The 16,438-nt window shown below is 51.6% G+C and overlaps 1 protein-coding gene across 4 annotated transcripts in view; it reads left to right on the top strand.

Moving 5' to 3' along the window:
• The window catches only part of LOC146059253 (RING finger protein 145-like), a 66,549-nt gene extending 51,455 nt beyond the window's left edge, over positions 1-15,094 (top strand). For all 4 annotated transcript variants that reach the window (XM_083171617.1, XM_083171392.1, XM_083171533.1 and 1 more), the window contains one exon: positions 13,330-15,094. In XM_083171617.1, the coding sequence (XP_083027743.1) occupies positions 13,330-13,662 (333 nt within the window). In that variant the 3' untranslated portion in view covers positions 13,663-15,094. The remainder of the gene's footprint in view (positions 1-13,329) is intronic.
• The last annotated feature ends 1,344 nt before the right edge of the window (positions 15,095-16,438 follow it).

The raw sequence follows: 16,438 nt of genomic DNA, 5'->3' as shown, positions 1-16,438 counted from the left end.
AGCAGGATAATACTGACTACATGAGAACGTCCCCTCTCCCCACCCTGCAGGAGATGTCTGTGGCCCCGTCAGGGTGACCTAGGAAGGGAATACAGTATATATAAGCAGGATAATACTGACTGCATGAGAACGTCCCCTCTCCCCACCCTGCAGGAGATGTCTGTGGCCCCGTCAGGGTGATCTAGGAAGGGAATACAGTATATATAAGCAGGATAATACTGACTGCATGAGAACGTCCCCTCTCCCCACCCTGCAGGAGATGTCTGTGGCCCCGTCAGGGTGACCTAGGAGGGGAATACAGTATATATAAGCAGGATAATACTGACTGCATGAGAACGTCCCCTCTCCCCACCCTGCAGGAGATGTCTGTGGCCCCGTCAGGGTGACCTAGGAGGGGAATACAGTATATATAAGCAGGATAATACTGACTGCATGAGAACGTCCCCTCTCCCCACCCCGCAGGAGATGTCTGTGGCCCCGTCAGGGTGACCTAGGAAGGGAATACAGTATATATAAGCAGGATAATACTGAGTGCATGAGAACGTCCCCTCTCCCCACCCTGCAGGAGATGTCTGTGGCCCCGTCAGGGTGACCTAGGAAGGGAATACAGTATATATAAGCAGGATAATACTGACTGCATGAGAACGTCCCCTCTCCCCACCCTGCAGGAGATGTCTGTGGCCCCGTCAGGGTGACCTAGGAGGGGAATACAGTATATATAAGCAGGATAATACTGACTGCATGAGAACGTCCCCTCTCCCCACCCTGCAGGAGATGTCTGTGGCCCCGTCAGGGTGACCTAGGAGGGGAATACAGTATGTATAAGCAGGATAATACTGAGTGCATGAGAACGTCCCCTCTCCCCACCCTGCAGGAGATGTCTGTGGCCCCGTCAGGGTGACCTAGGAGGGGAATACAGTATATATAAGCAGGATAATACTGACTGCATGAGAACGTCCCCTCTCCCCACCCTGCAGGAGATGTCTGTGTCCCCCGTCAGGGGGACCTAGGAGGGGAATACAGTATATATAAGCCGGATAATACTGACTGCATGAGAACGTCCCCTCTCCCCACCCCGCAGGAGATGTCTGTGGCCCCGTCAGGGTGACCTAGGAGGGGAATACAGTATATATAAGCAGGATAATACTGACTGCATGAGAACGTCCCCTCTCCCCACCCTGCAGGAGATGTCTGTGGCCCCGTCAGGGTGACCTAGGAGGGGAATACAGTATATATATAAGCAGGATAATACTGACTGCATGAGAACGTCCCCTCTCCCCACCCTGCAGGAGATGTCTGTGGCCCCGTCAGGGTGACCTAGGAGGGGAATACAGTATATATAAGCAGGATAATACTGAGTGCAGGAGAACGTCCCCTCTCCCCACCCTGCAGGAGATGTCTGTGGCCCCGTCAGGGTGACCTAGGAGGGGAATACAGTATATATAAGCAGGATAATACTGACTGCATGAGAACATCCCCTCTCCCCACCCTGCAGGAGATGTCTGTGGCCCCGTCAGGGTGACCTAGGAGGGGAATACAGTATATATAAGCAGGATAATACTGACTGCATGAGAACATCCCCTCTCCCCACCTTGCAGGAGATGTCTGTGGCCCCGTCAGGGTGACCTAGGAGGGGAATACAGTATATATAAGCAGGATAATACTGACTGCATGAGAACGTCCCCTCTCCCCACCCTGCAGGAGATCTCTGTGGCCCCGTCAGGGTGACCTAGGAAGGAAATACAGTATATATAAGCAGGATAATACTGACTGCATGAGAACGTCCCCTCTCCCCACCCTGCAGGAGATGTCTGTGGCCCCGTCAGGGGGACCTAGGAGGGGAATACAGTATATATAAGCAGGATAATACTGACTGCATGAGAACGTCCCCTCTCCCCACCCCGCAGGAGATGTCTGTGGCCCCGTCAGGGTGACCTAGGAGGGGAATACAGTATATATAAGCAGGATAATACTGACTGCATGAGAACGTCCCCTCTCCCCACCCCGCAGGAGATGTCTGTGGCCCCGTCAGGGTGACCTAGGAGGGGAATACAGTATATATAAGCAGGATAATACTGACTGCATGAGAACGTCCCCTCTCCCCACCCCGCAGGAGATGTCTGTGGCCCCGTCAGGGTGACCTAGGAGGGGAATACAGTATATATAAGCAGGATAATACTGACTGCATGAGAACGTCCCCTCTCCCCACCCTGCAGGAGATGTCTGTGGCCCCGTCAGGGTGACCTAGGAGGGGAATACAGTATATATAAGCAGGATAATACTGACTGCATGAGAACGTCCCCTCTCCCCACCCTGCAGGAGATGTCTGTGGCCCCGTCAGGGTGACCTAGGAGGGGAATACAGTATATATAAGCAGGATAATACTGAGTGCATGAGAACGTCCCCTCTCCCCACCCTGCAGGAGATGTCTGTGGCCCCGTCAGGGTGACCTAGGAGGGGAATACAGTATATATATAAGCAGGATAATACTGAGAGCATGAGAACGTCCCCTCTCCCCACCCTGCAGGAGATGTCTGTGGCCCCGTCAGGGGGACCTAGGAGGGGAATACAGTATATATAAGCAGGATAATACTGACTGCATGAGAACGTCCCCTCTCCCCACCCTGCAGGAGATGTCTGTGGCCCCGTCAGGGGGACCTAGGAGGGGAATACAGTATATATAAGCAGGATAATACTGACTGCATGAGAACGTCCCCTCTCCCCACCCTGCAGGAGATGTCTGTGGCCCCGTCAGGGGGACCTAGGAGGGGAATACAGTATATATAAGCAGGATAATACTGACTGCATGAGAACGTCCCCTCTCCCCACCCTGCAGGAGATGTCTGTGGCCCCGTCAGGGTGACCTAGGAGGGGAATACAGTATATATAAGCAGGATAATACTGACTGCATGAGAACGTCCCCTCTCCCCACCCTGCAGGAGATGTCTGTGGCCCCGTCAGGGTGACCTAGGAGGGGAATACAGTATATATAAGCAGGATAATACTGACTGCATGAGAACGTCCCCTCTCCCCACCCTGCAGGAGATGTCTGTGGCCCCGTCAGGGTGACCTAGGAGGGGAATACAGTATATATAAGCAGGATAATACTGAGTGCATGAGAACGTCCCCTCTCCCCACCCTGCAGGAGATGTCTGTGGCCCCGTCAGGGGGACCTAGGAGGGGAATACAGTATATATAAGCAGGATAACACTGACTGATGAGAACGTCCCCTCTCCCCACCCTGCAGGAGATGTCTGTGGCCCCGTCAGGGTGACCTAGGAGGGGAATACAGTATATATAAGCAGGATAATACTGACTGCATGAGAACGTCCCCTCTCCCCACCCTGCAGGAGATGTCTGTGGCCCCGTCAGGGTGACCTAGGAGGGGAATACAGTATATATAAGCAGGATAATACTGACTGCATGAGAACGTCCCCTCTCCCCACCCTGCAGGAGATGTCTGTGGCCCCGTCAGGGTGACCTAGGAGGGGAATACAGTATATATAAGCAGGATAATACTGACTGCATGAGAACGTCCCCTCTCCCCACCCTGCAGGAGATGTCTGTGGCCCCGTCAGGGTGACCTAGGAGGGGAATACAGTATATATAAGCAGGATAATACTGAGTGCATGAGAACGTCCCCTCTCCCCACCCTGCAGGAGATGTCTGTGGCCCCGTCAGGGGGACCTAGGAGGGGAATACAGTATATATAAGCAGGATAACACTGACTGAAGAGAACGTCCCCTCTCCCCACCCTGCAGGAGATGTCTGTGGCCCCGTCAGGGTGACCTAGGAGGGGAATACAGTATATATAAGCAGGATAATACTGACTGCATGAGAACGTCCCCTCTCCCCACCCTGCAGGAGATGTCTGTGGCCCCGTCAGGGTGACCTAGGAGGGGAATACAGTATATATAAGCAGGATAATACTGACTGCATGAGAACGTCCCCTCTCCCCACCCTGCAGGAGATGTCTGTGGCCCCGTCAGGGTGACCTAGGAGGGGAATACAGTATATATAAGCAGGATAATACTGACTGCATGAGAACGTCCCCTCTCCCCACCCTGCAGGAGATGTCTGTGGCCCCGTCAGGGTGACCTAGGAGGGGAATACAGTATATATATAAGCAAGATAATACTGACTGCATGAGAACGTCCCCTCTCCCCACCCTGCAGGAGATGTCTGTGGCCCCGTCAGGGTGACCTAGGAGGGGAATACAGTATATATAAGCAGGATAATACTGACTGCATGAGAACGTCCCCTCTCCCCACCCTGCAGGAGATGTCTGTGGCCCCGTCAGGGTGACCTAGGAGGGGAATACAGTATATATAAGCAGGATAATACTGAGTGCATGAGAACGTCCCCTCTCCCAACCCTGCAGGAGATGTCTGTGGCCCCGTCAGGGTGACCTAGGAGGGGAATACAGTATATATAAGCAGGATAATACTGACTGCATGAGAACGTCCCCTCTCCCCACCCTGCAGGAGATGTCTGTGGCCCCGTCAGGGTGACCTAGGAGGGGAATACAGTATATATAAGCAGGATAATACTGAGTGCATGAGAACGTCCCCTCTCCCCACCCTGCAGGAGATGTCTGTGGCCCCGTCAGGGTGACCTAGGAGGGGAATACAGTATATATAAGCAGGATAATACTGACTGCATGAGAACGTCCCCTCTCCCCACCCTGCAGGAGATGTCTGTGGCCCCGTCAGGGTGACCTAGGAAGGGAATACAGTATATATATAAGCAGGATAATACTGACTGCATGAGAACGTCCCCTCTCCTCACCCTGCAGGAGATGTCTGTGGCCCCGTCAGGGTGACCTAGGAGGGGAATGCAGTATATATAAGCAGGATAATACTGAGTGCATGAGAACGTCCCCTCTCCCCACCCTGCAGGAGATGTCTGTGGCCCCGTCAGGGTGACCTAGGAGGGGAATACAGTATATATAAGCAGGATAATACTGACTGCATGAGAACGTCCCCTCTCCCCACCCTGCAGGAGATGTCTGTGGCCCCGTCAGGGGGACCTAGGAAGGAAATACAGTATATATAAGCAGGATAATACTGACTGCATGAGAACGTCCCCTCTCCCCACCCTGCAGGAGATGTCTGTGGCCCCGTCAGGGTGACCTAGGAGGGGAATACAGTGTATATATAAGCAGGATAATACTGACTGCATGAGAACGTCCCCTCTCCCCACCCTGCAGGAGATGTCTGTGGCCCCGTCAGGGTGACCTAGGAGGGGAATACAGTATATATAAGCAGGATAATACTGACTGCATGAGAACGTCCCCTCTCCCCACCCTGCAGGAGATGTCTGTGGCCCCGTCAGGGTGACCTAGGAGGGGAATACAGTATATATAAGCAGGATAATACTGACTGCATGAGAACGTCCCCTCTCCCCACCCTGCAGGAGATGTCTGTGGCCCCGTCAGGGTGACCTAGGAGGGGAATACAGTATATATAAGCAGGATAATACTGACTGCATGAGAACGTCCCCTCTCCCCACCCTGCAGGAGATGTCTGTGGCCCCGTCAGGGTGACCTAGGAGGGGAATACAGTATATATAAGCAGGATAATACTGACTGCATGAGAACGTCCCCTCTCCCCACCCTGCAGGAGATGTCTGTGGCCCCGTCAGGGTGACCTAGGAGGGGAATACAGTATATATATAAGCAAGATAATACTGACTGCATGAGAACGTCCCCTCTCCCCACCCTGCAGGAGATGTCTGTGGCCCCGTCAGGGTGACCTAGGAGGGGAATACAGTATATATAAGCAGGATAATACTGACTGCATGAGAACGTCCCCTCTCCCCACCCTGCAGGAGATGTCTGTGGCCCCGTCAGGGTGACCTAGGAGGGGAATACAGTATATATAAGCAGGATAATACTGAGTGCATGAGAACGTCCCCTCTCCCAACCCTGCAGGAGATGTCTGTGGCCCCGTCAGGGTGACCTAGGAGGGGAATACAGTATATATAAGCAGGATAATACTGACTGCATGAGAACGTCCCCTCTCCCCACCCTGCAGGAGATGTCTGTGGCCCCGTCAGGGTGACCTAGGAGGGGAATACAGTATATATAAGCAGGATAATACTGAGTGCATGAGAACGTCCCCTCTCCCCACCCTGCAGGAGATGTCTGTGGCCCCGTCAGGGTGACCTAGGAGGGGAATACAGTATATATAAGCAGGATAATACTGACTGCATGAGAACGTCCCCTCTCCCCACCCTGCAGGAGATGTCTGTGGCCCCGTCAGGGTGACCTAGGAAGGGAATACAGTATATATATAAGCAGGATAATACTGACTGCATGAGAACGTCCCCTCTCCTCACCCTGCAGGAGATGTCTGTGGCCCCGTCAGGGTGACCTAGGAGGGGAATGCAGTATATATAAGCAGGATAATACTGAGTGCATGAGAACGTCCCCTCTCCCCACCCTGCAGGAGATGTCTGTGGCCCCGTCAGGGTGACCTAGGAGGGGAATACAGTATATATAAGCAGGATAATACTGACTGCATGAGAACGTCCCCTCTCCCCACCCTGCAGGAGATGTCTGTGGCCCCGTCAGGGGGACCTAGGAAGGAAATACAGTATATATAAGCAGGATAATACTGACTGCATGAGAACGTCCCCTCTCCCCACCCTGCAGGAGATGTCTGTGGCCCCGTCAGGGTGACCTAGGAGGGGAATACAGTGTATATATAAGCAGGATAATACTGACTGCATGAGAACGTCCCCTCTCCCCACCCTGCAGGAGATGTCTGTGGCCCCGTCAGGGTGACCTAGGAGGGGAATACAGTATATATAAGCAGGATAATACTGACTGCATGAGAACGTCCCCTCTCCCCACCCTGCAGGAGATGTCTGTGGCCCCGTCAGGGTGACCTAGGAGGGGAATACAGTATATATAAGCAGGATAATACTGACTGCATGAGAACGTCCCCTCTCCCCACCCTGCAGGAGATGTCTGTGGCCCCGTCAGGGTGACCTAGGAGGGGAATACAGTATATATAAGCAGGATAATACTGACTGCATGAGAACGTCCCCTCTCCCCACCCTGCAGGAGATGTCTGTGGCCCCGTCAGGGTGACCTAGGAGGGGAATACAGTATATATAAGCAGGATAATACTGACTGCATGAGAATGTCTCCTCTCCCCACCCTGCAGGAGATGTCTGTGGCCCCGTCAGGGTGACCTAGGAGGGGAATACAGTATATATAAGCAGGATAATACTGAGTGCATGAGAACGTCCCCTCTCCCCACCCTGCAGGAGATGTCTGTGGCCCCGTCAGGGGGACCTAGGAGGGGAATACAGTATATATAAGCAGGATAATACTGACTGCATGAGAACGTCCCCTCTCCCCACCCTGCAGGAGATGTCTGTGGCCCCGTCAGGGTGACTGTGAGGATACGGGGTTCCTCAATCACTCAGACACCGAGCAGATGAAACCAAAATATGGTTTATTTTTATCACAGCACACACATGTAGATAAAGACAGGAACCAGAGGCAAATGTAGCATATAAACGTTATCGGGTAGCAGTCCAATGGCAGTCCTTGTAGCAGCAGTTCCAAAGCACAAAACTATCACTCCTCCACACAGCAGTGATAGCAGATAAGTCCACACGATACCTAGACAGAGCATAACCTCTTAGTCCAGGACAGTCCATCAAATCTTCCCTGGCTTGTGTGCCAGTCATTTTAAAAACTTCTAAATTCCCACGCGTCTCCATACCATCAGTGGGCTTGCACTCAATCTCTATTGGTGGATTCAAGTCAGGTTTATCCCCCCTCCCAGGTACTGCTGCTGCCCCCCCCTGCTGGGTCAGGCCCCAGAGAGTCTGGAAGGGGCCAGAGATATGCAGAGCAGTGTCAACACAAGATACAAAACACAGTCTGATTACATTATGTCCTGATTACCCCCTGTGAACATTTCCTGTTGATAGCAGGGGAATTGGATCACCCCCTGTGAAGACTGTCCCTCAGCTACCACCCTCCTGTGATAGCAGGAACAAAAGTATGGTAATTGGACATAACCTTTTGGTGAATTATTTCCTGGGTATTTCCTGTCAGACCATATTTGGGCAAGAGCGATCTGATCTGGAAATACACACAGATTTGGGGGATAGAAACATCTATGGAGAATAAGAGGGTACAGACGAACTAAAATAGTACATTAATTACTACACCTAATAAAATATCATAATTACAGTCTTACGGTCAGTTTGATAACCTCACATTCCTTCCCCTACTATTTTAGTTCCTGTACCAAGTTGTTCTGGAACCAATAACAACCTGTAGTGGGATGCAGAGCAGAGAATCTGAGGTTTGGATGGACCACCTGAGTCCCACAGAGTGACATCATACCAAACCCATCTTGGAAGAGGCGGCTGGTTTGCAGAATCAGCAAGGGCAATATCACAATATAAGTTATGCATGTTAACTAACAAGTGAGTTAGCAATCCCCCGTCCTCAAATGCTGGGTACCCCCCCTCTGCAACATCGTAAACTTTCACACCGGGCACACCTATAGGGTGTGCTAATACTTTTGTCTCTGGCACAAGGGGGCAGGGAGCAGTTTCCACCTCCCCCTCTTGCCCAAGGAACATCTGCCAAACGGCAGCCCAATATCGGAGCCCTGGCCCTGGCACTTCCGCCACTCTGTCAAGTCCTTCCTCCCTCAAACCCAAACTAGGGGCATGGCAAATTTCAGTACAGCATTTGGTCTCAATGCCCAGGGCTGAGAAGGGACCCTCCATCAGGAACAATTCCGCTGGTGGCTGCAGGGCAGGCTGGTCCAAGGCCAGTCCTGTCCCCTCAAAAGCCTGGGTCTCACCTGCCGCTTCCTCTGCGCAGTCCTCAGTCTCCAGGATAACCACCTTCCCCAGCTGAATATGCTGGGCAGCCTGAAGCACGACATCATCTGCGACTGGTATGCTTGTGGCCTGGATGTTGTCGGATACTCCTCTAACCACGGTGATCTCCTCCTGGACGCAGTCCTCATAGATCCCCTGGCAGCAGGTTAATAATTCTGCATCTCCCACCTCAGCAAAAGGGAAGCAATAGTGCAGCTCCTCCCGGGGTGCCTGGCTCACAGGCCCCACTTCCTTCATTTTGGGGATAACCTTCCCCTGTATAGAACACTGAGCAGCTTCTCCCCTAGGCTGTGGGAGAAGCTGTTGCAGGCGGTGCCTTTCACCACGCCCCCTGCGACACTGATCTTGCCATGCTGGGGTATCCAGGAGCCCGCGATCAATCGCCTCTTCCTCTGCCACCACGAAGCACTCCTCCAGACACTCCAATTGTTCCCACACACTCAGCTGTGCACCGAAATGGAGGATCCATGCCCGATAATCAGCAAATGCATTTGTAGGATCTCCCTGATCGTGAAGGATCTGCTGAAGGATTTCCCCACGAGTGCAGGATTGGATGGGTATACCTCGCAGCTGACATTCTGCTATCAGCTCCTCCATACTCATTTCTTCAAGGGCAGTTAGGGGCCCCCCTGACAACGACCCTTCTCTTGCGGTAACAATTAATTCTGCGGCAGACCCCTCGGTTGTCTGCCCAGATTGCAGTAGCCCCCTTCTAGACCTTTCCTCTGGTTCTATCTGGGGCATCAATTTATTCTGAACTTGTCCTTCAGCCTCAGAATATTGTCCTCTTGGTAGCATCTGGGTAACTGTAGCAATCACTTCCTCTGTAAATTCTACAAACTCTGGCTCCCCCAGCAGATTCCACAAGGTGGCCTCACCTTTACAGTGCAGGAATGCATCCCCCAGGTAACACAACTTGTCCTGTATGCTGGATACTCTCCACCCACTGATCATCTGCTGAGCTTCTTCCCAGTACTCCCAGATATACTGCATTTTTCTGACAATAAATAACAGATCCGGCCTCCCAGCCTGCCGATACACTGAAGAACCTCCATCCCTGAGCTAATCTGCTGCAGGGGTCTTGAGGCATCGATTTTCTTTCCTTGGAAACATTTTCCCTTTCACAGGACTGACACCTGCTCACTTGCTGAACATCACCTTATTGCATTTTTCGTTTCCTTACATATGGTCTGATCCTCTGTTCTCTGTGCTTTCTGTGCTCGATGGTTGGTGTCTGAATGATCCCACTGTCGCTGCCGCCAAATGTGAGGATACGGGGTTCCTCAATCACTCAGACACCGAGCAGATGAAACCAAAATATGGTTTATTTTTATCACAGCACACACAGGTAGATAAAGACAGGAACCAGAGGCAAATGTAGCATATAAACGTTATCGGGTAGCAGTCCAATGGCAGTCCTTGTAGCAGCCGTTCCAAAGCACAAAACTATCACTCCTCCACACAGCAGTGATAGCAGATAAGTCCACACGATACCTAGACAGAGCATAACCTCTTAGTCCAGGACAGTCCATCAAATCTTCCCTGGCTTGTGTGCCAGTCATTTTAAAAACTTCTAAATTCCCACGCGTCTCCATACCATCAGTGGGCTTGCACTCAATCTCTATTGGTGGATTCAAGTCAGGTTTATCCCCCCTCCCAGGTACTGCTGCTGCCCCCCCCTGCTGGGTCAGGCCCCAGAAAGTCTGGAAGGGGCCAGAGATATGCAGAGCAGTGTCAACACAAGATACAAAACACAGTCTGATTACATTATGTCCTGATTACCCCCTGTGAACATTTCCTGTTGATAGCAGGGGAATTGGATCACCCCCTGTGAAGACTGTCCCTCAGCTACCACCCTCCTGTGATAGCAGGAACAAAAGTATGGTAATTGGACATAACCTTTTGGTGAATTCTTTCCTGGGTATTTCCTGTCAGACCATATTTGGGCAAGAGCGATCTGATCTGGAAATACACACAGATTTGGGGGATAGAAACATCTATGGAGAATAAGAGGGTACAGACGGACTAAAATAGTACATTAATTACTACACCTAATAAAATATCATAATTACAGTCTTACGGTCAGTTTGATAACCTCACAGTGACCTAGGAGGGGAATACAGTATATATAAGCAGGATAATACTGACTGCATGAGAACGTCCCCTCTCCCCACCCTGCAGGAGATGTCTGTGGCCCCGTCAGGGTGACCTAGGAGGGGAATACAGTATATATAAGCAGGATAATACTGAGTGCATGAGAACGTCCCCTCTCCCCACCCCGCAGGAGATGTCTGTGGCCCCGTCAGGGTGACCTAGGAGGGGAATACAGTATATATAAGCAGGATAATACTGACTGCATGTGAACATCCCCTCTCCCCACCCTGCAGGAGATGTCTGTGGCCCCGTCAGGGTGACCTAGGAGGGGAATACAGTATATATAAGCAGGATAATACTGACTGCATGAGAACGTCCCCTCTCCCCACCCTGCAGGAGATGTCTGTGGCCCCGTCAGGGTGACCTAGGAGGGGAATACAGTATATATAAGCAGGATAATACTGACTGCATGAGAACGTCCCCTCTCCCCACCCTGCAGGAGATGTCTGTGGCCCCGTCAGGGTGACCTAGGAAGGGAATACAGTATATATAAGCAGGATAATACTGACTGCATGAGAACGTCCCCTCTCCCCACCCTGCAGGAGATGTCTGTGGCCCCGTCAGGGTGACCTAGGAGGGGAATACAGTATATATAAGCAGGATAATACTGACTGCATGAGAACGTCCCCTCTCCCCACCCTGCAGGAGATGTCTGTGGCCCCGTCAGGGTGACCTAGGAGGGGAATACAGTATATATAAGCAGGATAATACTGACTGCATGAGAACGTCCCCTCTCCCCACCCTGCAGGAGATGTCTGTGGCCCCGTCAGGGTGACCTAGAAGGGGAATACAGTATATATAAGCAGGATAATACTGACTGCATGAGAACGTCCCCTCTCCCCACCCTGCAGGAGATGTCTGTGGCCCCGTCAGGGTGACCTAGGAGGGGAATACAGTATATATAAGCAGGATAATACTGACTGCATGAGAACGTCCCCTCTCCCCACCCTGCAGGAGATGTCTGTGGCCCCGTCAGGGTGACCTAGGAGGGGAATACAGTATATATAAGCAGGATAATACTGACTGCATGAGAACGTCCCCTCTCCCCACCCTGCAGGAGATGTCTGTGGCCCCGTCAGGGTGACCTAGGAGGGGAATACAGTATATATAAGCAGGATAATACTGACTGCATGAGAACGTCCCCTCTCCCCACCCTGCAGGAGATGTCTGTGGCCCCGTCAGGGTGACCTAGAAGGGGAATACAGTATATATAAGCAGGATAATACTGACTGCATGAGAACGTCCCCTCTCCCCACCCTGCAGGAGATGTCTGTGGCCCCGTCAGGGTGACCTAGGAGGGGAATACAGTATATATAAGCAGGATAATACTGAGTGCATGAGAACGTCCCCTCTCCCCACCCTGCAGGAGATGTCTGTGGCCCCGTCAGGGTGACCTAGGAGGGGAATACAGTATATATAAGCAGGATAATACTGACTGCATGAGAACGTCCCCTCTCCCCACCCTGCAGGAGATGTCTGTGGCCCCGTCAGGGTGACCTAGAAGGGGAATACAGTATATATATAAGCAGGATAATACTGAGTGCATGAGAACGTCCCCTCTCCCCACCCTGCAGGAGATGTCTGTGGCCCCGTCAGGGTGACCTAGGAGGGGAATACAGTATATATAAGCAGGATAATACTGAGTACATGAGAACGTCCCCTCTCCCCACCCTGCAGGAGATGTCTGTGGCTCCGTCAGGGTGACCTAGGAGGGGAATACAGTATATATAAGCAGGATAATACTGACTGCATGAGAACGTCCCCTCTCCCCACCCTGCAGGAGATGTCTGTGGCCCCGTCAGGGTGACCTAGGAGGGGAATACAGTATATATAAGCAGGATAATACTGAGTGCATGAGAACGTCCCCTCTCCCCACCCTGCAGGAGATGTCTGTGGCCCCGTCAGGGTGACCTAGGAGGGGAATACAGTATATATAAGCAGGATAATACTGAGTGCATGAGAACGTCCCCTCTCCCCACCCTGCAGGAGATGTCTGTGGCCCCGTCAGGGTGACCTAGGAGGGGAATACAGTATATATAAGCAGGATAATACTGACTGCATGAGAACGTCCCCTCTCCCCACCCTGCAGGAGATGTCTGTGGCCCCGTCAGGGTGACCTAGGAGGGGAATACAGTATATATAAGCAGGATAATACTGACTGAATGAGAACGTCCCCTCTCCCCACCCTGCAGGAGATGTCTGTGGCCCCGTCAGGGTGACCTAGGAGGGGAATACAGTATATATAAGCAGGATAATACTGAGTGCATGTGAACATCTCCTCTCCCCACCCTGCAGGAGATGTCTGAGGCAATCATCACCCCATGCAGCCACTTCTTCCATGCTGACTGCCTGCGGAAGTGGCTCTACATCCAGGACACCTGCCCCTTGTGCTACCAGCAGGTGAAGCCACCCAGCCCTGGCGGATCGGACGAAGAGCCCCTGGCACAGGGGGAAGATGCCGACAATGGATCAGAGGACGGTAGAGCTGGAGCACAGGAGGATGTGAGGCCGGACAATGAGGAGATCAAAGGTTTCATCGCAGTGGAGGAAGTCCATGCCAGGCTGGAAGATGCTGCTGGAGGACACGGAAGCTTGGCAGAGACTGAGGCGGAGAGGGTTGGGAGGTGATGACAAAAATAACCCGGAGACGAGACGGAAGAGAATATGAAAGACTGGGTAAGACTAAAAAGGGGTGGACTTGGGGGAACCAATATGGAAGTCTACAGTAGAGGATCCTGGGAAAAACCTAACCAATATGGAGGAGACCCACTTGCTGCTATGAGAGTGTATATCGGAACCACACTGTGATTTTCCAGCGATCCTCTACCCTTCTAGAGTGCAGTGGACGAGGTAATAGAGGTACAGTACTTCAGCCATTACTTATTGCTGATCGCAGCAATGAGGAATCAGTGGCTCTTCTCCAGTGGAAGCAGCAATGGGGAGCCTGTAGGGAGCTTAGTCACCTGATCAGTGACATCACAGCCAGCATGTGTAATACAGCAATGGGGAGCCTGTAGGGAGCTTAGTCACCTGATCAGTGACATCACAGCCAGCATGTGTAATACAGCAATGGGGAGCCTGTAGGGAGCTTAGTCACCTGATCAGTGACATCACAGCCAGCATGTGTAATACAGCAATGGGGAGCCTGCAGGGAGCTTAGTCACCTGATCAGTGACATCACAGCCTGCATGTGTAATACAGCAATGGGGAGCCTGCAGGGAGCTTAGTCACCTGATCAGTGACATCACAGCCAGCATGTGTAATGCAGTAATGGGGAGCCTGTAGGGAGCTTAGTCACCTGATCAGTGACATCACAGCCTCCATGTGTAATACAGCAATAGGAAGCTTAGTCACCTGATCAGTGACATCACAGCCTCCATATGTAATACAGTAATGGCGAGTCTGTGGGAAGTTTAGTCACCTGATCGGTGACATCACAGCCAGCATGTGTAATGCAGTAATGGGGAGCCTGCAGGGAGCTTAGTCACCTGATCAGTGACATCACAGCCTCCATGTGTAATACAGTAATGGGAGCCTGTAGGGAGCTAAGTCATCTGATCAGTGACATCATAGCCAGCATGTATAATACATCAATAGGGAGCTTAGTCACCTGATCAGTGACATCACAGCCTCCATATGTAATACAGTAATGGGGAGCCTGTAGGGAGTTTAGTCACCTGATCAGTGACATCACAGCCTCCATGTGTAATACAGCAATGACGCCATAAGCCCTGCTGGACTGGTGGCTCCTGGGGAATTATGGCTGCAGGGTTACTGTGTATTCTAGAATAATATACATGAACAGGAGCTCCTGATTAGGATCAGCACTAGGATTTCGCCCCCAGAGGGAGTTGTGGAACAATTGGTGTAGCCAGCCAATTACAGACCAGGTTTTCCTGTTTTCTATATCCAAAGATCTTTTCTGTGCCTTCACCATAATGTGGCCTCTCGTCAGCCGCTGGTGTGTAATCTCCTCGCCTTACCTCATCTTGTTACACCGTGCGGCCTTCTCCTGATACACTATGCAGAGTAATGTAATAAATCTGTGAGGCTTATCGTCTCTGTGTCGTCTTGTCCCCATGTTACCAGTTACTGGAAGGTGTTCAGGTTTTACATCAGATGTTGTTGGAAGTATTACGCTCTATGTAACCTCTTCTGGGCACCACCTACCAGATTCCTGTCCTGCTGATTGTATCCGGAAAACCAAGCAACCAATATCAGTCACTGGCTAGTACCATTCAACTGGGGGAAACCGTCTACTCAATAGGGAATAATGACCGCCGTCAAGGTCTTACTATGGAGTTTGGGAACCACTGCTCTAGGGTGCCATGATTTGAAAAAAATGGGAGCCACTGTGTTAGCCAATCAGATCCCGCCTGAGATAAATGTAAATGTGAGTTTTTCACTTTCCACCACCAGGGGGAGCACTGGGATCAGTTACTGTAAGCTGTGATAGTTGTTATGCATATGACAATGACTTATGTCCGAGATCCACTAGATGGCGCTAGCGTGTAAGAGAAAGTCTTACTAGGCAATGTGACTCCTTGATGGCCATAACAATATCCCAGATGTCAATTATCCATAGAAGCCGGCACTTTGTCACTTGTGTCCCCAGCTACAGATTTGTCACTGGTATAGTTCTTAGGGTTTGCATGTGTAATCAGCCCCCCTCCGCAGACGTGCCGGTACTGAGAGCATTATATGACGTTTCCGTGTGACCCCACGCGTGCCGTGTCTGGACACACGGGCAGCATTGCGTGTGTGGGTCATGTTACACAGTGATCTGGTGACCCTGGCTGCAGCCAACAGTCCATATATGGCAGATTTATCACAGAGCGATATTCATAGTGATAAATGGTGCTGCAGCCAACCAACTCCTAACTGTCAGTTTTCAAACACATGACAGGAGCTGATTGGCTGGAGCCCCATTTAAATCCTAAGAAAGTCACTCGTTGATACATCTGGCCTATGTGGGGGGTTGCACCGAGGTAAATGTATCCAATAGCCGGAGGACCAGATGTACTAAGCCGTAACTATGACATGGAAAGGTTTTAACTGTACCAGGGCGGGTTCCGGAAATACCACGAGCTGGTTGGTACTTTAGGGGTGATTCTCAGTCATTGGAACATGGCGAATTCAGCGCATGAGTCCCTTTGGCGACTTACATAGTCCCTGAGCCATTTGCAAGGAACTGACTGGGGTCGCCCATGGCAACGCCCAGCTTTTTACAGGCATCCTCATGAAAGTGCTGGGTGTTCCCATGTGTACGCGCGGCGAGCCTGGGGCGGGCAGCGGGCGTTACAGGACGTCAGCTGCCTGCCCCGTTTTAGTCCCAGCGGACACAAGTTTCCATGGCATCCGATAGTCGGCGACCACCGAATTATCTCTCCTGCTGCGGAGACGT

The sequence above is a fragment of the Crinia signifera genome, chromosome 1 (genome assembly GCF_055691185.1).
Source record: "Crinia signifera chromosome 1, ASM5569118v1, whole genome shotgun sequence".
Taxonomy (NCBI): Eukaryota; Metazoa; Chordata; class Amphibia; order Anura; family Myobatrachidae; genus Crinia; species Crinia signifera.
The sequence above is the reverse complement of the archived record's forward strand: the minus strand, read 5'-3'. Positions and strand labels throughout refer to the sequence as shown.